The following is a 21,524-nucleotide window of genomic DNA, read 5'->3' on the forward strand; positions in this document are numbered from 1 at the left end:
AAAAAAAAAAAAAAAAAACTACAGTCATGGAGAACAACCAACCACACGGCTGGGCTTCATTACTGCATTGTCATTCCATCCCGGAACCCAATAGCACTGCGGAAAGAAAGAGGAGACAGACACTTGACCTTGAGACCCAGTGACCACAGTTGAGAGCTGTGTATCTCACTCTTGTCCCCCTGGCCAGTGAGGGAGGTAGGGCGCGGCCACCAGGGGCGGAGCGAGCGGCCATTTAATACAGTCAAGGGCAGTTTCCATCAGAGAGGTAATCAGGGTTCCCAATTTTCTTTTCTGAGAGGTGAAAGTGAACTAGGAATCTCTCTGCCACGAATCAAGCAACTGAACAGGAAACACAATCTTGTTCTCTCTCCAGCACGGAACTAAAGCATCGCCTGAAGAGCAGAAGGTGCACCTACTCCTGACCCAGAAGAAGCAGGGAAGGGAGGGCCCAGGTCAGCGGGTGCTGGTCTTCACCGGGCTGCTTCAGCTCAGTGCACAGGGAGCCCCCAGGGAGTGGGCAGAAGTCCCAGGCTGGGGGACTTCTTTCTTTTTTCTTCTGAACATCCAAATAATGTTTATATATATATATTTTTTTCCACCTTTCTTATTGATGTATTATAGTCATACATATTGATAGAATTTTGTTTACATATTGTTGTTATATTTTTGTAAGTGCACATAATACAGAACAGAATAAAATTTGGCCAATGTCACTCACTCCCCAGCATGTCCTCCTCCCTCCCCACATCTCACCCCTTAGTCCCTTACTCTACTGATCTCCCTTTGATTTTCATGATATCCCCCCACCTTTCTTTTCCTCTCTAGCTTCCACATGTGAGAGAAAACATGTTGAATCTTGATCCTGAGTTTGGCTTATTTCACTTAACATAATGGTCTCCCAGTTCCATACATTTTCCTACAAAGGACATAATTTCATTCTTCTGTATAGCCGAGTAAAACTCCATTGTGCATACATACCACGTTTTCTTTATCCACGCATCCATCAGTGGGCACCTAGGCTGGTTCCATAGTTTGGCTATTGTGAATTGCGCTGCTAAAATCATGTAGTGTGATGACTTTAATTCTTTAGGATAAATACTGAGGAGTGGGATAGCTGGGTCATACGGTGATTCATGCCTGGTCTTTTGGGACTCTCCATACTGATTTCCATAGCATTTGTACTAATTTACAGTCCCACCAACAGTGTAAAAGCGTTCCTATTTCTCCACATCCTCTCCAGCACTTGTTATTGTTTGTATTCTTGATGGCTGCCATCCTGACTGGAGTGAGATGAAATCTCAGTGTAGCTTTGATTTGCATTTCCCTGATTGGTAAGGATGTTGAACATTTTTCATGTATTTGTTAGCCATTTGTATTTCCTCTTTTGAGAAGGGTCTGTTTAATTCATTCACCCATTTATTAGTTGAGCTGTTTGGCTTTTGGTGTTTTCAGAGTAGACATTTTCAGTAGCAAGACCTCACAAACTTGAGGTAACTCACCTCTTCTGTGAGTGCTGGTTAAGTTTGAGACCAACAAGATCCACGATTTCTCTGGAAGTAGCTCAAAGCCTTGAGAGGACGACTTAGGAAAGAAGATGGAAGTCTTGGCATTTGGAGTGGATGCTTGTGCCCAAGAGGTCAGCTGAACGCAGGCTCAGAGAGTGCAGGGAAAAAATACTGAAAAACTCAGCAGAAGAGGAAAAGAGCCAGTGATGGGTGGGAAGTCCGTGAGGCACAGCGACACTGGAGTCCCATAAGGATGGATGGTGGAGAGCTGGCCACCCTGAATCAAATCTGTGGGACTACTGTACTGTAGGTAAAAGGAAACTGCACCCAGTGTCTTTGAGCTGCATGATCCCTGGGTCCCTGGACACAATGCCTTTAGCTTGTGGCTTACAGATCATAAGCCAGATTTTCTCTATGGCTGAAACTACAAAATAACATGAGGAAGAAGCTTCAAGGACTCAACTAATCCAACAACAGAAAGCACTTGTTGCATAAACAAAAGCCTCATTCTGGTTAAGATACAGTCCTGCTTCCGACCTCGCCTGTTAAGGTCCTCCTCAGGTACTGGCCTGGCCAACTCTTCACTCCTTTCTAGTCTGTGGTCCAATGTCTCTTCTCAGTGAGGCCTTCCCTGGACGCCCATCTCCCATGTCCACACATCCTTTACGTGCTCACACAGAGGCCTATGAGCTCTCATGCAGGCACGCCAGTGCACACCTCCCCTGGGCACCTAACACTATTCCACATGCCCCTGTCTAGTCGGTCCTTCCTCCATGAATGTGTGACCCACACAAAGCAAGGACTTTGTCTGTTCTGTTGATGGGTCTGTCCCCCAACACCTGCAAAGGTGATAAGTGTACTTCCAACAGGAGATGCTCAGGAAAAATACACTGAATGCACAAAGAGTCTTATATAACCTCATGAGAACTGTGTTCCAGGCACAACTGCTGACCTCAAATCTTTATTTATTGCAACAATTCAGATCTCACTTAGAAATCTAATCACATTCTTAACTAAAAACTGAGGTTCAAACCTTTCTACAAAGTAATTTTTGGTTCACGTAAACAATGCACATTTTTGTACAGAAATATGATGGGGCATATTTCAATTCACTGCCCCAGAAGACAGTTGAACTCTCTACTAACAATAGGACTACAGACGGCCTGATTATAAGAAAATGTTTTGGCTTTCTGAACACAGAGTTGCCTTTCTCCAAAGAGCCTCAGAAACAGAGATGGAAAAGGTGAGTAAAGATACAAAGCTTTATATATTTCCACTAAAAATGTTGATTTCTTTACAAATTTTCCTTCCCAAAGGAAAATACGAAAAAAAGACAACTGTAAACCTTTCCATTTAAGGGGCTGTGTCCACTTTCACTTAGGCCAAATGAAAGATTACACTTACCTTTATGGAATAATGTGCTAAACTATCTACTGGAAATCAGCTAAAGGACCAAACATGAGGGGAACCCAGATAAGGTGTGTGTCCCTAATAGAAAAATGGTATAGCAGGGCAGATTTAGGAGCGAAAACAACCAATAATGACAATGTTGTGGCAGTAGTTAAATTTCCTCCACTCACTTTCACTACCAACAGCATTTCCTAAACATGCGACATGGTTGAGCCTCTATTTCCTGCTTTTGAATGAAAGAGTGGCTGAGGCTGGCAACCCAGGGGACTGGGAAACATCATACAAATAAAACACTAAGAATCAGAGAAAGATCCAGTTTCTGAAATAAAGTTTTAAAAAAAGGGGGCTAAATTATCCATCATCACAAGTAATTAATTATAAAAATCGTGAATATCTAGAAGATCAAATAAAAAGCTATCTAAAATATTAACTGCATTTCAGGTATGGAAATCTGTTCATATTTTCTGTGACCATCACCCTGTTAATGAGGGGTATAAAACTGAGCTAAACATAAACTATTAAAGGGAAAAAGATGAATGCAAATAACAGTTCTCCTTTTTTTTAAATTTCAAATCGATCTTCCCCAATTCACCCCTGAAAGTGCATAAAAACCAGGAAGGCAGTGTCTACTGAGATCTCAGCTGCTACTGAACTCTTGTCCCTTTAAAATAATGCCAGGTCCCCCTTGACCCTTCAGTTGAGGCATCATGGTGAGTGTGGTCAAGAAGAAAACAGCCTACTGCTAAAAATAGAACGCATCAGGAGAAAGCACAGACAATTATCTGTTTTTCTAGGGGACGACACAATAGCCCTGAGGTCTAAAGGCACGCCACTTTCCTATAGAAGTGAAACGCTAGGTCCTGCACCAGCCTGTGCCACTCTCAGCCCATCCTGGCAACCAAGTGAGCTACAGAAGGCAGAGCAGGGCGCATCTCTGAGCCTTCCATCTCCCTGGACCACGTGGGTGAGTGGGGCTTTCCTGCAAAAGCAGCTTCTTGATCTCAGAAGGGGGTCTGAAGCCCCAGGCAGGTGACTAGCTATTCTGGGCCAAATTGTTTAGGATGTGGCAAGTCACACATTCAGCCAGGAGTCCAGGCCTGGAAGGGGTGGGAAATCCTCTGAAGGACAGTCCATTCTCTTCAGGAGGAGAGGGCCCCCTAGAGAAGCAGGCCAGGGCAGCTGGGGTTGAGGCTGGCCCTGACCAGCAGTGCAGTGGGGCTAGAGGAGAGTCACAACTCACCTATTTCACCAAAGACACTGACATTACAACCTGAATTTGACTTTTAACCATGTTGCGATAGGACGGCCTTTGCCTCTGGAGAGGGTCAGGTGAATGCCTTACATGCCCTCCAGTCCTGAGGCCTAAGGACCCTTGCTCACTCACTAACAGGCCACGTGGGTACGTGTCGGACATGGAGGAGTTTCAGCCTTCCCACACTGTGAGACCACATTTGTGAAGACCGACTCAGAACCACTCTACCACAGTGTACCGAGGGTGATACGGCCCAGCCATCACTCACGCATTGGAGCTTAAACTTGCAATCGTCTTCAATCTCATCCGCACTGTCCTCGTCAGAAACTTCCCCTTCCTCTGCATCATCCCCAAGGTGATAAGGCAGCTTCTTGCCCTGAAACAGATCAAAATATCCCATTTAGAAATGAAAACAAATTTTCCACAGGCAAAAGGCAGAAGCAACGCAATTATCCACTGGCAGATGAACAGATAAAATGTGGTTTACACACACAGTGGAATATTATTCAGCCTTTAAAAAGATTGCGATTCTGATACATATTACAAATTGGTTGAACCTTGAAGGCAGGGTGCTAAATTAAATATGCCAGACACAAAAAGACACATTCTATATGATTCCACTTATAGGAGGCACCAAGAACAGTCAAATTCATAGATACAAAAGTGAACAGTGGTGGCCAGGGCAGCAGGAGCAAGGCCGAGTTCTTGTTGCCAAAGGGCAGAGAGGTTCAGATTTGCAAGTTGGAAAGAGTTCTGGAGACGGACTTACACAATGATGTGCTTTTAACGTGGCAGAACTGTTCACTTGAAAATGAGTGAGATCATAGGCAGATTTTATGTTACGGGTTTTTTACCACAATTTTCAAAAGTGCAAAATGAAAATAAAATGAAGTGTCTCAGGCTCATCACTTCAGACTCATCAGAAGGTAGACAGTTTGAATTGGAGGCAAAATAAGGCAGGGCAGGACTTCTAAGAAAATGCAATCATACACTTTCAATGAAATGAAATTAATTAGGGATCTTCTACTAAAAAAAAAATTAAAAGAATAAGAACAGCTTCTCATAAAGGGCAGGTGACTGATGGCAAAAAGCCACTGTGCACAATGGCTGGCTTGATCTCCAGCATCGTGACCTTGGACTTCAGGACTAGGAGCAATGACATCCACTGCTCACCATCACCCAGGGAGATGTTTTATTGATATGCCCAAAGGGACAAGGCTGAGCCCCCAGAGCAGCTTGTTCTCCTGGGCAGGTAGCAGGTGCCCTCGGCAGTCACACACAGTTAGCAAGCCTCTCTTTCCCAGAACACAGCGAGTCTGCTGAGCAGCCTGAGCACAGTTCTCAGGACCAGGCCATCCCTGACTCACTCGGAGAGCACTCCAGACACCAGGGGCTCTGGACAAAGGAAAATCCACACAGGACGGTGAGACACTCAAGTTGTAAAATGGCATCCATCCTTGAGGACCCACGAGAAACGGGCTCCAGAATTGCACTTGGGCACCAAAATCTGAAGATGCTCAAGCCCTTTATATAAAACAAGGTACTATTTGCATATCACCTAGCACAAAATCATCTCTAGGTTGTTTACAATACCTATTACAGTGTAAATGACATGGAAAATCACTCTTTAAAAAATGACAGGGGATGTCTGTGCACGTCCAGGACAGAGAACTTTTTCGAAGTAATTTTGATCTAGGGTTGGCTGAATCTGCTGATGAAGGGAGCCAATATATATACACAGTATGGACTCAGTGAGGTGTAAAGAGTTAGAGGGAAATATAATCCATTGTTAGAAATAATTATCTCTGGGTAAGAGTATTATGAATGATCACAGTTACTTTCTCCTTTTCCACACTTCCTAATTTATATTCAGAAAAAGTAAGAGTAAATTTTAAAAACAACAGAAGCGGGCTCCCAGGAGTGGGAAGAAGCTCAAGCCCAAGGGGCCAAGGCCCCCAGTGTCCCTGCTTCCTGGGGTCCAGGCCCCTCCTCACCTGGGTTAGGCTAGACCTAGTGACCCACAACACAGAGGAGGGGACACATGGTCACTGTGGGATTAGCTTGCTGCCCGACTCTGCCTTCCCCTGGCCTGCTGTGTCGCTCCTTTCTCAGTCTCTCTGTCCCCTTCCCTCTCTCCACCACTCTCACTGTGCTATGGAGATAAACACATGGCAGGACAAAGGCCTCTCACCAATGACAGCCACTCAGTCATCTTTGAAGAAGAGCCCCCCCCCCCAACCTACCCTTGAGACACCTGTGGCCTCAGCGGATGCCCTAGGGACATCCTCAGGAGAGGCCCAGAGCAGAGGGCCCAGCTAGTCACAGCCAGGCCCCTGAGGAGCTGCAGTATTTGAGGTCATCTGCTCTGCCACGGCAGATGCCTACAGTCCTGCACCAAATCTGTGTAGAACGAACCCAGTGAAGGTACATTCCTAACACAGTCCCGGGAGCGGTGGCCTTCCATCCCACCATCCACACGACAGACAACAGGAAGATGCCAGAGAGGCTGGCCAGCCCTGCCCACCCCACGGCCTCCTCCCTGACTCCTCTGAGAGCAGTTGGCCTGAGCCTTAACAGCTCCACTTCGAAGGCAGCAGGTTCTCTGGCTAGAACATCTGGATAGGGCGCCCACATTCCAGGCTAAGAAGAGCTGCAAAACAGAGGTCACCACGGCTGGCCCCTCCAAGGAGACTCCTTCACACCCAGGGAGGGGCTCCCTAAACACGGAGGGTCGGGCCTTGCCTGGCAGCCAGGCACTCTCTCCTCCCAGACCCCATCCAGGCTGAGGCTGACCTCAACCCAGGCTGACCTCAACCCAGCCTCTGCCCTGCACAGCTCAGCCCGCTGCCCTCCGCATCTACCCTCCCCTCCTCCTGGGGGCCTGCTGCCCAGCCAGTTCTCAGAGAAGTCTCCACCCTCTTTCCCACACCCTCCTCCATACCAGAGCTCTAGACCTTGGGTCCTTAGCACTGCCACGGTTTCTAAGCTGATTAGATAACTTACGTAATTAAACTAAAATAAATGCTCACAATCAAGATTATTGAGATTTGGAGACTTAAATTTATTTTCTCCAATTTACAAAGGGGCATTTAGAATATTAAAAAGATGGGGAATAGTTTGTGTAATATCAATTACAAGACAGCCTAAAATTTCAATTACAAGACAGCCTAAAATTAAGGCATTTATTTCTCTTTTTTGGGGCCAGGGGTTAAACCCAGGGGTGCTTAACCACTGAGCCACATCCCCAGCCCTTTTTCTGTTTTATTTTGAGACAGAGTCTTGGTAAGTTGCTTAGGGCCTCACTAAATTGCTGAGTCTGGCTTTGAACCCACAATCCTCTTGCCTCAGCTGGGATTACAGGTGTGTGCCCTGGACCCAGCTAAAACATTTATTTCTGTATATTACTTCAGGTCTTATTGATGTAGAAGGCTTCTACAATACGAGTCTCTTTTCCTTTTATTCTAGGGAACATTCTGGAAAAGTAGCTATAATCATAAGGCAGCACCAGAAATAAGGTTCATAAATTAAGTGATGGTCAGCTGTCCCCAGGAAAGGACAGACAAGAACCAACACCTTTCATTTACTCCCCACCAACCTTCACTCAGAGTCAACTTTATCTAGGGTACCATGGCAGATACCAAGAGGGACCTCTACACAAGACTTTAGAAATGTGGGGACAGCAATTTCCACTTTTGAAATCAATCTTTCTCTCTCTCTCTCTCTCTCTCTCTCTCTCGCTCTCTCTCTCTCATACACACACACACACACACACACACACACACATACACGAGAATGATTACTTATCAAGCAGACAGGAAAAAAAGCAAAAGGACATTGTTTTTAATTCTCTTACCAACAGTGCTACTCCTAAAAGTAACTCAAGAATAACCTTCGGTAGAATCTTGTGTAACTTCGTGAATCTGATCATAGACCAGAGGAAAAGTAAATGAGAGTGACCCAGGTGTCTCCTGCATCCCTTTCTGATAATATTCTGGAGTCAGATTACTTCATGCATTAAGGAAAGACTGCCAGAGACAGGAGCAAAGGCCACCTCTTGGCTTCCAGTTACCTAGTGACGTGAGTCACACCCCTGAAAGTGGGAAACTGGGACTGCAGAGCAGTGGTTACTTTCAGCAATAAAATCCACGAAAAGTTGCAAGTTTGTTATGATTTTTGTTCAAAAGCAACTCTTGTTACCTTTTCAGGATGTGTGTGTGTGTGTGTGTATGTATTTGTGCGTTATACGTAATTGCACGTATACGCATGGTTGGAAAGTGTGTAACAGTCACAACTTGTCGACACACTGTGACTACCCTGCCAGCAAGTGCCACAGGCCTGCCTCTGGTTCTCCTGGTGCCCATATGCCCTGGGGCATCTGTGCCAAATGACCCACACTCAACTCGTGCAGAAGAGACCCAATTAGTTCACATCAATTACCCACCTAAATCCCACCATCAGAGGAAAGACAACAATCAAATGGGCTCCCTCTACATCATCTCCTGACTGCTGGCTGAAGAATATTGAGGAAACCCAGAAACACAGTACTACGAAGGTGACATTTTATTTTCTAACCCAGAAATGATCTTTTTTGTGCGTGAGTTTTTTTGTTTTTGTTATTTTTTTTGGGGGGGAGGGGGTTACCAGGGATTGAACTCAGGGGCACTCGACCACTGAGCCACATCCCCAGCCCTATTTTGTATTTTATTTAGAGACAGGGTCTCATTGAGTTGCTTAGCACCTTGCTTTTGCTGAGGCTGGCCTTGAACTCACGATCCTCCTGCCTCAGCCTTCAGAGTCACTGGAATTACAGGTACAGGTGTGCGCCACCTCGCCTGGCTCAGAAATGGTTTTTTGTTTTGTTTTGTTTTGTTTCAGAAATGGGTTTTTAATGCAGGAGTTGGCATTAACAAGACTTGGGCACACTGGCCTGAACAGACTTCCCTCCTGGGCCACTTAGAGCTTTCATTCAAAATGCATCTGCACATACAAATGACTGATAACACCTCTTTAATTGGTTCTTAACCTTTAATTTTCCTTTCATGGATAAAAAAAAAGCTTTCTAAAGAGGCACACTTTACATCTTTCCCTTACAGCCCAGTTAAAGATTTGCCTGGGAAGGCATAGCTTCTCGACTTCCCTACTCCGGGATGACATTCAGTGTTTGGTGCACACTGCTTTCAAGTACAGGACCCCATTTGAATATTAACAACCTAGTTCTCTCTACTTCAATTTTATCTCAAAACAACACAACGGTCCAAAGTGGTTTTAGAAAAAATATGAAATTCACAGGAATGGGGTGAAATCACAGAATGAGGCCCTGGAAACGCGAGCCACTGTCCCATGGTATCCTTTGCATGGACAGACGGCGCCCATCGCAGGTGATCTGTTGGTGAGTGTCACTCATCCACCCACCATGCCTCCGCACAGGCCCATCCCGTGGGGCAGGATGTCTGGGCCTGCTCCTGCAGAAGCCGGCGTGTCTCACTTACATAACCAAAACTGATCAACCATGAAGATGGGTTTTTTCCTTTGACAGACAGCTCCTAGAGCTTGAAATGGGAGAAAAGCATCTGAACGAGATGCTTTCAGACGTGGCTTTGAGGAGTCTTGTCCTCTCCTGTCCTTTCCCCCCACTCCTAAACACGTTCCTCCCCTGTGTGAATACTTCCAGACTAAAATGGTGCACACCTGGCTCGAGGAGAGGTTTTTATTGAGTAAAAACCAGCCCAACACAGGTGGTCAGCCAGCCCTTTCTCGAGAGCATGGCTATAAACTGAAATCAAGTGCACGTTCGAGCAGGGACATCCTTCCTTCGTGTGCTGCTGCACTTATTATCCCCATTTTAAACCGGGGTTTAGTTGATGTGGGAACCAGCTCCATGGGTCATCAGGGGTCTGCCTGCAAACCCTGAAGTACTAACCTTCACTAGGATCTTCCCCTTCAGACTCTGAGGGCTGGGGAGCTGTTTGCCCTCTCCGGTGTCCACGGACGACAGGTCCAGCCTGTCCTGGAAGATTCCCTTCAGGTACTGAGCGATCTTCCTCTGCTGCTGGATACTGCAGTGGTTCTCAATAGACAATATAACGGGGAACCTGGGAAACGGCAACAGGATCAGAGACAGGCAAGGCAGGGATTGGTGAAAATGGTTCTGTATTCATTGTGCTCTTACAATCCTGGCGACATGGCCTGCCACAGTGGTGAAAATTAAAATGCTTCTAAAAGGGGAGTTAGACATGCATTGAACAAATTCTCCTGAGCAAATGCACTTTTCAGGGGATAATGGCTGAACAAAAGACCAACCCATGTGGGATGACTTGATCTAATATTCTGCACCAGGGGAAAATAATGGTGGGTTTGCTATGTATCTTTTAAAAGAAAAAAAAAAAAAAAAGGTTTTTAAAGAAATGAGAAGCCTAAGGAAAGGAAACTCACACAATAGAATTTTGTATTATTTCTTCAAAAGTCTAGACATCAGCTAAGCCATCATTACATATCAGGAAATGCAGTCATTTCCTCTTAAAAAAAAAAAAAAAAACATAATCAGTTCTCAGCTTGAAAATTACTACTGAGGATAAAATAAGGTAATAAACCCTTGTATTTTATAGCCTCTTATGTCAGGCATCTCAAAATCCTTTTTAATAGAATTATATGTTGCTCTTTTACTAAGACAAACGGGCAAGCATCATTCTCCACCAACATACGGGTTTCTCTACAGATGTGGAGCCGGCGTACGGTGAGAACCGTACAGCCTGGGGGCTGGTGGCCATGGCAGGAGCAGCCAGGGCTCACTGCTGAACTGCACTCCTCTCTCAACATTTTTCCTTTCTTCAGAATGAGAAATTCCTCTGAAGCTGGGTGCGGTGGCGCACACCTGTAATCCCTGCAACTCCGGAGCCTGAGGTGTCGAGCCTGCACACTTTAGTGAGACCCTGTCTTAAAATAAAAAATAAAATGGGCTGGGGTACAGCTCAGTGCAGAAGTGACCCTGGGGTCAATCTTTAGCACAATACACAAAAAAATTGCTTTGCTTTCAGATTTATTGATTCTTTTTCTTGTTTTGCATCCCCTATTTTTAGAAATAATAGGCAATATTTTTTTTCCTAGAGTATGCCAGAAATGTTTTGGAGGAGAAAAGAACAAACTATCAATCCTGAGATCTCTTGCATTCACAGCAGAGAATTTAACAATAACATTTTAAAGTATCAATCTGTTTATTAAAAGCCTATATCGGCTCATGCTAGAGTAAGTCTGTGCTTTTCAACAGGAGAAGAGATGATTTTGTGTCCCCTCCCATAAGGGACATTTGTCAATGTCTTAGGACATTTTTGTGGTCACAATTCAGAGGGTGCCACTGGCATTTCGTGAGTAGAAGCCGTCCTACAATACACAAGACAATGCTCTACAACAAAAAATCATTCAGCAGAAACCCTGGTGAAGAGATGCGGCCACAGTGTGAGAAAGAAAAGGAGAAGGCCCAATTTTTTAAATGTATTAAATAAGAGTATTAATTTTTTTTTTTTTTTTAATTTAAAACACATTTCCTACAAGGGTTCCCAAGTTGCAGTGAGCAGTCACAAGGCTGGGGAGTCCTCCAAGGTGCTCAGGAAGCGTGCTGGGAAAGCATGGCTACTCCGCTAGGATTGGCAGAAGTCAGGGTTGTGGAGAAGACCGGTTGGAGTTTACAGCTCAAGATTCTTGCATGTAGAAGAAACCATGAATTATACAGCAAGGATCTCTTATTAGAATAGCATTTTAACCTCATGGTTAATTAATAAGACCAAATATTAAAAATTTTAAAGGCTACTAACTTCTAAAATATTAATTTTACGCAACTGTAATTTTAATTTGCTCCTTTAATTCAAAAACCCTTTCTGGTCTGTCTGGTACATTGCAGGCATCAGCTAGGCAACAGAGAGTGAATAAGAGGTGGCTGAGACACAGCACCTATTTCTCCGAGTTCAGTCTCATGGCAAGTCACCAACCACTGTAACAGGCTGTTAGCAGCAGAAATAGGCTCAGGGTGCTAAATACAGGGGGAAAGAAGATTTAATCATCTGGTGGGTCAGCAGTTTGCCAGAGGGACAGTGCGTAAGTGACCCCGCAGGACAAGGAAGAATCCAGCAGGTGGACAGTGGGGAAGGGGGTCCAGGCAGAGAAACCCGCACTTGCCAGGGTGGGAGCTGCCCGGGTGCCAGGCCTGTGGGGGAGCTGAGGGCTGGTCCCTGAAGGCACAGAGGGCAGGCGAGGGAGCTTCTGAAGGACGTTTAGGTGAGGATCACAGTGTGCGTTACTTCCAAAGGAAGACTAAGGCATGGTGCAGAGGACAAGCTAGCAGGTAGGGTGGCAAGACGGGGCACGGATAATTTGGGAGCAGAACCGAGAGGAGCTGGCTGCCAACAAAAGGACTAGGGAGTCCTGGCCCAGCTGCTGGCAGGCAGAGCTGCCCCAGAGTAAAGGAAATGGAGCAAGGGCAAAAGGAGCTGCTGAGTCCAGTGAGGGCCATGAGCCCGAGGTGGCCGAGTCTCACCTTCTGCTCAGCACGTGGCTTCTGCACAGGTAACTCCAACAAACATTTCCTATGCATTTTTCACATAAATCTTGGACTTAAGAAAGAAGCCTGGGCATGCAATTAAGTAAATATCTGAAAAAAAAGCCAAGGGCAACACCCAAGGAAAGAATGACTGTTACGGGAGTGAGGAAAGGGAGTAGAGGACCAGAAGCCAAAATAGGAGGCCGCACTGTCCCTGGATTAGAGGCGATGGTGTGGGCAAAGCTCACACCGGGAGGAAACACCACTGTCAAACGTCAGTCAGCAGCACAAGACTGTCAGCCCCTCGGGACGTCCAGGTCACCGGTAGTTCCGCAGACCTGGATAGCAGGTAGTATGCTATCACACCAAAAACATGGATCCCGCACAGTAACTAGTTCCCAGCCTTCACGGACACCTCACACCCTGGGTTCACAGATTTACATGGCCAGTCTTTGCAAGGACATCTTCAAGGAAGTCACAGGGAACAGGCAAGGAGTAAACAGAGCACAGGAAAGCCAGAGGCTGAACCCTGTCATCTCTTAGTGACGCCTGTTGGGGGAGGAGAGGACCAGGTGGAGGCGACAAGACGTGGAGCCCAGGGAAGGGCGCTGGCTGGCTCTGTGGCTCAGCCCAGGCAGTGTGGCAGCAGGGGAACCTGGGTCCCAGGCCTGCAGTACTTACTCGTTCTTCACGAAGGCATGCTTGTTGATGGTCTCCACAACGTCTCGGAAGAGAATTTTTGAAGTCAGAGTGTAGCCGTGGTGTACCACTGGCTCTCCATCGGGGCCGTCCCAGCAGTCCACTGCCAAAAACAGAACCTCGCATCAACACACAGCGTCTCTGGTACCTACAGACATTTCTGGAAATACCAGACATGTTTTCAGTTTGTCATTTGAAAGTACGCCCATTGCAATCACGACTAAGATTTCAGACAGAGAGATGGGTATTCTGGAGTGTTTATCAGGACAAAGAATCAAAGATAATACGTGGTTTGGTTGTTAGTTGGTGCTTATAGTTTACAAAGACACACTCCTTTTCAGTCTAGCATTGACCAAAAATTTTGTGAGCAGGTAATGCAAATCTCGCCAAGTGTGCCCCAAGAAGTGATCATTGTTAGCAGAAATGTCTGAGTTTCTTCCCCAGGTTTGAGGTAAGTCTCAAATTGCTAACAAGGCTTTTCATGATTGCTCACTCAAACTCACTGTTCCCATTTGACTTATTCCTGTTTTATTAATTGTACAGTAATAAAAAGTAGCACTGACTCCCTGAGTTCAAATCCTCAGGTTCTTCAAAATCCATGTGACTACCTGCAAACGATCCAAGAATTTGAATCTTGTGAAACAGAAACAACAACTGCACTTCCTGGTGATGACAAAGTCCCCATAAGGTGGCCATGACGCCGCGGGCACAGGGTAACTTACATCCTGGATGTCACTGCCGGCTGTGCATGGAGGATAACGCTGGTTCCCAGGAGGAACTGCCTCCCTGGCCAGGGGGCTTCCTGTGCTTTACCTTGGGCCTCAGGTTGATTTCCTAAAACTCTGCTTTCGCCCCGTCGCTTATGTGCTCAAAAGCCTCCGTGGCCCACTGCACAGCATCTGGGAGGTGCTGACAAACGTCCTGTGGCAGCTCTGGCTGCTGGCTCCATGTCGTTACATTGCATACTAGAGGCTCCTGGACACTGGCCAGCCTGTGTCCTCAGTTGCCCAGCACAGCACAGCACTGTGTGCAGTCTCCCACCTGCCCTTGCACTTGGGTGTGGCCCGAGAGACACGGGCAGAAAGGACAGTGCCACTTCCAGGTCTGGCCAAAAGAACCTCCTTCGGGAGTCACTGTCCCCTTTCCCCTGCTGTGGCTTTCGAGTCATGTGCTGAATTGGCATGGCACCCGCTGGGAACCTGGGTCCTATATCACTGCTTGGCAGACTCGCACCTGCTTGGGCTCCACGGACACCAGAAGCAACCTCAGCTGGTGGAGCAGAGAGGAGCTCTGAAGGAGCTCATGCCACTTTTGCATCTCACAAGTCACTTGATCCCTCCTGTTCCCGCACAGCCATGCCCTTCCAGTCAGTGGACTCTCCCCAGAGTCCCTCCTGCATGCCTCTGTGGTCAGCTGAAGCCCTTTCACTCGGCTTAGCCAAGCCCATTCAAGGCTGAGTTGGGCCACCCCACCAAGCCTCCCGACCCTCCCTTATGGCAGCAGATCACAGACACAGACACCAACCAAAGCCCAGCAGTCAATAGCACCTGAATAACAGCCCGACAGGAACCAGGGCTACACAAGGACACAAGGTAATTATGCTCTCAGCACTAGATAGGAGAAAGAGTTCTCGATGGCAGATCTGAGAAAAGTAAAAAGTCTAGGTTTCACTACTATAAAATTTCACAATATTTAGACATTGGCAAATAACTCACTTTTAAAAGCGTAATATGGACTAAACACACACAGTCTGTAAGCTGGGTTTGGCTACTGGAATGGCACCTCAATTCTATCTTCTATCAGGACCACAAAGGACCCCCACACCTGCCCTCTGTTTCAGCAGAACCTATCCCACATCTGAACCTATTTCCCCAGGAGACAGGTGACAGCTCCATTTCCTTTGCAGCAGTCAAAAGGCTCACATGACCATAAGGTGACAGTGACAACTTATCCTAGGTGTCAGCTGCACTAGTCAAGGATGGTCACTGTTGGGTCAAAGAGCAGTCGAGACTGGGTATGAAGACACGCTTGGGTGTGACTGACATCTGAATCGGCAGGCTCTGGGGGAAGCAGATGACTCTCTGTGCAGTGGGTGGGCCTCACCCAGTCAGCTGAGGCCTTACCACGGCACTTCCCACAGATGGAGAAATTCTTCTCGAGGCTGTGGCACAGAAACCCTACCTGTGTCCCCAGCCTGCTACACTTTGGAATTCACAGCCACAACTACCAGGTCAGCCCTGCTAGTCTCCATCCTGCCAGTCGGCTACACAGGCTGCCAATGCCCACAGTCATGTGAGCCAACCTCTTCAAACCGGTTGACCAATCCCAATTCCAACCTCTTTCTCTAAACCTCACATTGGTTTTGCTTCTCTGGGCAACCTTAAAGTCACCGGTGTAAATCCACTGAGCACTGGCTGCTCAAATGTCTTCCCCGGGGGCGGGGGGAGGGGATAAAAGAAGGAACTTCCAAGGTCACTGTCACAGGAATCCTGGAAGCAGAATTTAAGGATAAAGAAGCTGTGGGGAAGACCACTGTCCTGTCCCATAGTGTCACGGTGCCCTTGGGGCCTGTGAATGTATCAAAGACAGAGGTTGATTTGTTTTCTTATGTGCTGGAGATTCTCCAATTTATCTCTGGATATAGGCATGGAAAGAACAGAAGTTTAAAGAATATAGTCACATGACTCATAATGGTGTTTTGATCAATGACAGACCAGCTATGCAATGGTGGTCCAGTAAGATTATTAAAAAAATTTTTTTAAGTTCTCCATGAAACAGCACACTGTGTTACACTGGCACAGCCTCAGACATCCAATGTCTACTGCACCTCTTGATTGCAACAAGAGGCCACTCTGGATGTGGATCAGCACCACCAGGGATGTGTTTTATATGGTTTGATGAACACATTTCCCAGAACCTATCCCATCACTAGGTGATGAAAGATGGTGAATAATTTCAACAACTTTCTACATGATTGACAGTCCCATCTTGGGGATGAATACATATAACAGGGTTCCTCATAAATAACCTCATGTCATTCCAAACTCCATGTGAAGGGGCAAATCGAAGCCATGCCTGACCTGTTTTTCACTTCATGCAAGAGAGCTCCTAAAACCACAGCCATCGGGAAAGAGGGAGCGCTTGCTAGCTCCGTCACATGGGCAGAGTATCCCCCATCGATAGCGGCAGCTCTTCCACTGAATGTCTGACTCCATCAACTGTCTGTCAAATGAAGATGATGCCACTCCGGAATAGCACTGAGTCTGAACACACGGGATTCACCGTCAGGTCCCCTGGCCGCAGGGTGTCCTGCAAGGGTTAATGCTGCATGGGAACACCCTCCACCTAACTCCCCCAGACACACATGGCTACCACTAGTGGCCCCTGAGACACCCTGACAGAGAGCTGGTCATTTCTGAAGCCAAGCTGCCAACCCCACAGCTTTTCATAATGGAACTTAGAGATGTTCCACCCTGGTAGGGCTTCCCGAGATAACAGGAAGAGTCATAAACCGATTACAACAGAACGCAACACTGGCCCCAGGATGAGAGCAAAATCCTTGGACAGAGCACCCATGTTCATTAAGCAGCTCAGGCTACGAAGCAAGGGAAGGGAGGCCAGGCCAGGAACGGCACCTGCTGGGTCTGCTGACAAATCCATCTCACCACCAAGACTTACTGGTCTCCCCAAGCCCCCTGAGAACCTTGTTGCCACTGACATCCTGGGAAACACAACGTTAGCGAAACCAAAGTTTGAAAGAAGAGCGACCCTTCAGGTCACAGTACCATGCATCATTACTCTCTATTTTCTCTATTATACTCAGCAAAAGCTACCTCAAAAAAACAACCTGTGGGACCTGAAATTTTCAGTCTATGACCTGCCACCTTCTATAAACCAGGTCTCTTTAAATCCCAGTTGTAGCTATTTAAGAATACAAACAACTTCAGATCTGAGGCAAACAAAGTGCTCCTGGCTGTAAAATACACGGATGTCCCCACCCAAGCTCTAACTGTGAACTGAGATTTTCAGAACGTGGGGCTCATAGAGATTGTACAGAGACCACAGAGATCGTGTGGCCAAGTTTTTAGTCCGTGGGGAAGTCCAAACCTCAGGGGCGAGGCGCAGTCAGGACAGTCTGTTCCCCCTCCTGTGCCGCGCTCCATGCTTTCTCTAGCTGTCTTCCAGGACCTGAGGGCCCTCGCTCAGCCCTTAGCCAGGTCACCCAGGGCTAGCTCCTCCGTGAGGTGCACAGGCCCCTGGAGAACAGCAGAGCTGAGGAGTATGAGTAACCTGGGTTCAAATCCCAGCACCCAGGCTGCAGGAATCTAAGTGATTCACCCCAGGTTAACATCCTGAAGAAATGGTGGGTGTTGCAGGAAGTAAATGAGAATGTGTGCGAAGCACTTAGCCAGGACCCAACCCAAAAGGGACAAATCAGAGCAGCTCCCCTTTCCCTCCCACAATACGTTCAAATCTAAGGTGACAACCTCAGTGTCCAAAAGGAAATAGAGCAGGCACGAAGTCTCCCAGAAAAATGCAACTCTTCTTCCCAACAAAAACTTTCCAGGATAGTAGTTCAACTTTCACTGTCCTGCTACAGATCATTCTAATAGGAAGAACTGCTCTGTGCCAAGTTCTGGGAGGGATGTGTGGTGCAGATTGGTGAGAGAGAGAGAGCACTCGGGCGATCACATCTTTTAAAATTGCCCCACAGCTAGGTGGGGATGGTGGAGCATGCTTGTAATCCCAGGGGCTCAGGAGGCTGAAGCAGGAGGATGGCAAGTTCAAAGCCAGCCTTAGCAACTTAGGGAGGCCCTAAGCAATGTGTTCTCAGTCTCTTTCTTCATCTCAGGAAGAAAGAAAGCCTAAGAGCAGGCCCATGTCCAGCATCCTCCGCACACAATCTCCACACCCCTATTTTAGCATGGTAAGACAACTGAGAACGCTAGCATGAGGACTCATGTGGAACTTACCGTAAATTTAATAATCAGAGAAGTCTCATTTCTCAATACCCCCGACCAGAGCAGAAGGATCAGAAGTTTTGATTTAGAGTAAGGAGCCCATCATAGCAACGTGGTTAGATTTAAGCAGGACTCAGGTTGCGACAGGTAAGAGAAGAAAAAATAAGGCAGGCATCTGAAGAACTCAAAGAGCAGAGAAAACAGGGCAGAGGATGCAGGCCCAGCAAAGCTGCCAGTCATCCTGAGTCGACCGTCACTCATGGAGTCACTGAATGGTTTCCGTTCTTGGCTCCAAGAAAATGGCACAATTTTAAGTGATGGGCATCCGTCCATGTGAATCCAGCAAGAGCCATGTGCTGGACACCTCCATGCCTATCAAACATGCAAACCCCACCAAGTGCTGGGCCAGCTAAGGCAAACAACTGGCTGAGAGCAAAGGTCACCTCAAGACCTTTTGCTGCTGAAAGGTTTCTCCTCGCATTAATATTTTATCAGCATCTTCATTATTCAGCCACTCCGGCTACTCAACTGTCAGTCACTATCGTCAGTTGGTATTTCCTGCAACAACATGGTCATAAAAACTAAAGCTTCAGAGCACTCATTTTGTAGAGGACCTAGTGGTTCTGTGTGTGCATAGTGTGTAAAGCCCGCCCAACTTTTAAATATGTTGATTCACCCTGATAACATTACTGTCACCTTCATAGCAAAAAATCCCTCAAGCTAGCAACTGTGTGACAAAGACAGCTGCCCAGCCAGTTAGCCAGCAGGAAGGCTCCATGTTTTCTTCACTTCCTCCTCTGGCCCCCAACTAGAGGACAACCAGTTATCCTGCTGCCAGCTCCCATGTCACCTCCACCACAAAGCGATGCCCCTGGGCTCCAGGGCTTCTCCGCTCCATCAAGAACACCCTTTGCCTCCAGACCCTTCAGGATTCTCCCTCCATGGTCAGGTTGCAGTTAGCCACCAGCATACCTTGGTGCACAGCCGCCTCTGTCCACAGACGCTCCGTGTAAACCACAGAAGCATAGGCATCCCCAGCCCCTGCTATTACCTGCAAACAACTGACCTAAGCTCCCAAAACTCTCCTCTGCCAACGATCACTTTACCCAATGCTGCCTCCCCAGGTCTTTCAAGCACCTTTCCTATAGCACGCTTTTTGTACATCTGGTTTTTACCTCCAACCCGCCATCAGTGTCCCTTGTGACTTAAAAGCTCCTGTGGCAGTCCCCTCAGCCCTGACCATGACCCCCTCAGTGCCACCCATCCCTCGCCCTGCTCTATTTCACCAGGAAAGCTTCCCAGTGAACAGACCAACAGCTCTAATGGGCATGAGGGTGTTTTAGGTCTGTGGCAGCCTGATTCAGAGGATGTGTCCCTGACCCCGCGGGGCCCAGCTAGCAGCACCTACCCTCCACACAGCGGCAGCCCTCCTGCAGCACCCGCGCATACATGTCCACCTTGGACTGGGACAGGAGCTGGTCGCCGGTCAGGTAGGTGTTGTGGGAGGAGGCGATGTAGTAGTTGCAGAGTGGCTGGTCCATGTCCTGGTACACCTCGTGGTGCAAGGGGTTGAACACATCACAGGCAGGACTGCGCATGAAGTTCGTGAAGCCTTCGAAGAGAGAGAGTCAGGCGCTGGAATCAGAGCAGATCTACTGATCACTCCGCAGACCCAGACGGGTGGAGGACGCTCTCAGCAATGAGAGTAGCCTCTGCGGGAAGACTGGGCCCCTGAGCGATTTGCCTGAGGTCAAAGAGTGCCGGAAAATGGAAATGGGACCATGGGGAGCAGCCTAGAGAGCTGTCATGGGCGGGGAGAACCCAGAAGCTCTCCTCAGTGTCAGAGACCCAGGGGCCCTTGACTGGCCTGCAATAGACAGGGGAGAAGTTGATCTGAAAAGCCATCAAGTGGCCTGTCAAAAGCTAAACATAGTCTGGACTCAAAGAGGGATGATTTGGGTGCTAAACTGCTCTGAGAAAAGGCTGTTGATGGCTAGCACATTCTATAACTCTGAGACAGTGCTCAAGGATTCCGCAGACATTCCCATCACTTTCCTACAACCTCTCAAGTGTGAGAGGCCTGCAAATACACGAACAAGGCACAAGTAGCCTAGAGGAATGATTATTAGGGTAAATTCATTCGAGTCTTTGATAATCATTTGGTGAAACCAGATCTGTAAGTCTTCTCTGAGACTTAAGACTAACGCTATGTCTCCCCACTGCTGGTCCACCTCTCTCCCTCCTGACTGGAAGGTAAGCAGTCAGAGAGGGCTAGGAGTTAAGAACAACTTTCCAGCCATCCAGGAAGCTGAGGCAGGAGGATCACAGGTGGAGGCCAATCTGGAAAACTTAGCAAGGCCCCACCTCTTTAAGAAAGAAGTAAATGAAAGTTTAAAAAAAAAAAAAATTAAAACCTTTTTGTCCACACTGACCCCAGGTGCAAGGGAAACCAGGAGGTTGGCAATAAGATATGGAAAGCCCAGCCATGGCTCCGGATGATCGTGGGGTCCCTGGTAGTCTCTGGGATTATCTGCTCTGCTCTAGCAAGCCTCCTCTGGGTTCCCACCAGAACTCATGTCCCCATATATTTTAAATGCACATGACTTTCAGATATGGTTAGCTTATTTACACCATGTGTACAATTCTGGGAGCCGATTCTGAGTGCATAACTGCAGCAAATTATTTGAGGGGGCCTCACTTCCTCTACTATACAATGAGGTATATTAGCAAGACTTTCGGTTCCAACAGCTTCCATACTGCCACAAATCAGGAAAAACAAGTCAGTTACTAACATTTTGTAAAGGAACATGTTTACTTTCAAGTCACTAGTACTGTAGAGTAGGTTTTTTAGGGCCAAATTTCCCTTCATGTAATCACTGGGAATGAGACCATTTCCAAAATTCAGCCATTTGAGAAACACCCAAATATCTCTTGGCACGCATCATACAGGGTGGCATCAGTAGGCTGCCTGAAGTGGCAAATGCTCATAGGCATTTGAAAGAGAGAGACCAACAACAGGGCAGCTGCTCTGTAAGAAAATGGGTGCTTTGTGGGGTTTATTTGAATCATCTGTAATTTCATTAACATCTCCCAATTTCTTTTTCCTGAAAATTGTTCTGGAATTTAACTCAGCAGATTGAATCAAGAAAGGAGAAATTAAGACTATT

General features: G+C 47.1%; 1 protein-coding gene across 7 annotated transcripts in view; it reads right to left on the minus strand.

The window, feature by feature from the left end:
- The window catches only part of Plch1 (phospholipase C eta 1), a 187,445-nt gene that overhangs the window by 34,855 nt on the left and 131,066 nt on the right, over positions 1-21,524 (minus strand). For all 7 annotated transcript variants that reach the window (XM_048794680.1, XM_048794683.1, XM_048794679.1 and 4 more), the window contains 4 exons: positions 19,766-19,969; positions 13,379-13,499; positions 10,088-10,259; positions 4,436-4,543 (listed from right to left, as the gene is read on the minus strand). In XM_048794680.1, coding sequence (XP_048650637.1) covers positions 4,436-4,543; positions 10,088-10,259; positions 13,379-13,499; positions 19,766-19,969 — 605 coding nt within the window. The remainder of the gene's footprint in view (positions 1-4,435; positions 4,544-10,087; positions 10,260-13,378; positions 13,500-19,765; positions 19,970-21,524) is intronic.

The sequence above is a fragment of the Marmota marmota genome, unplaced genomic scaffold (assembly GCF_001458135.2).
Source record: "Marmota marmota marmota unplaced genomic scaffold, marMar, whole genome shotgun sequence".
Taxonomy (NCBI): domain Eukaryota; kingdom Metazoa; phylum Chordata; class Mammalia; order Rodentia; family Sciuridae; genus Marmota; species Marmota marmota.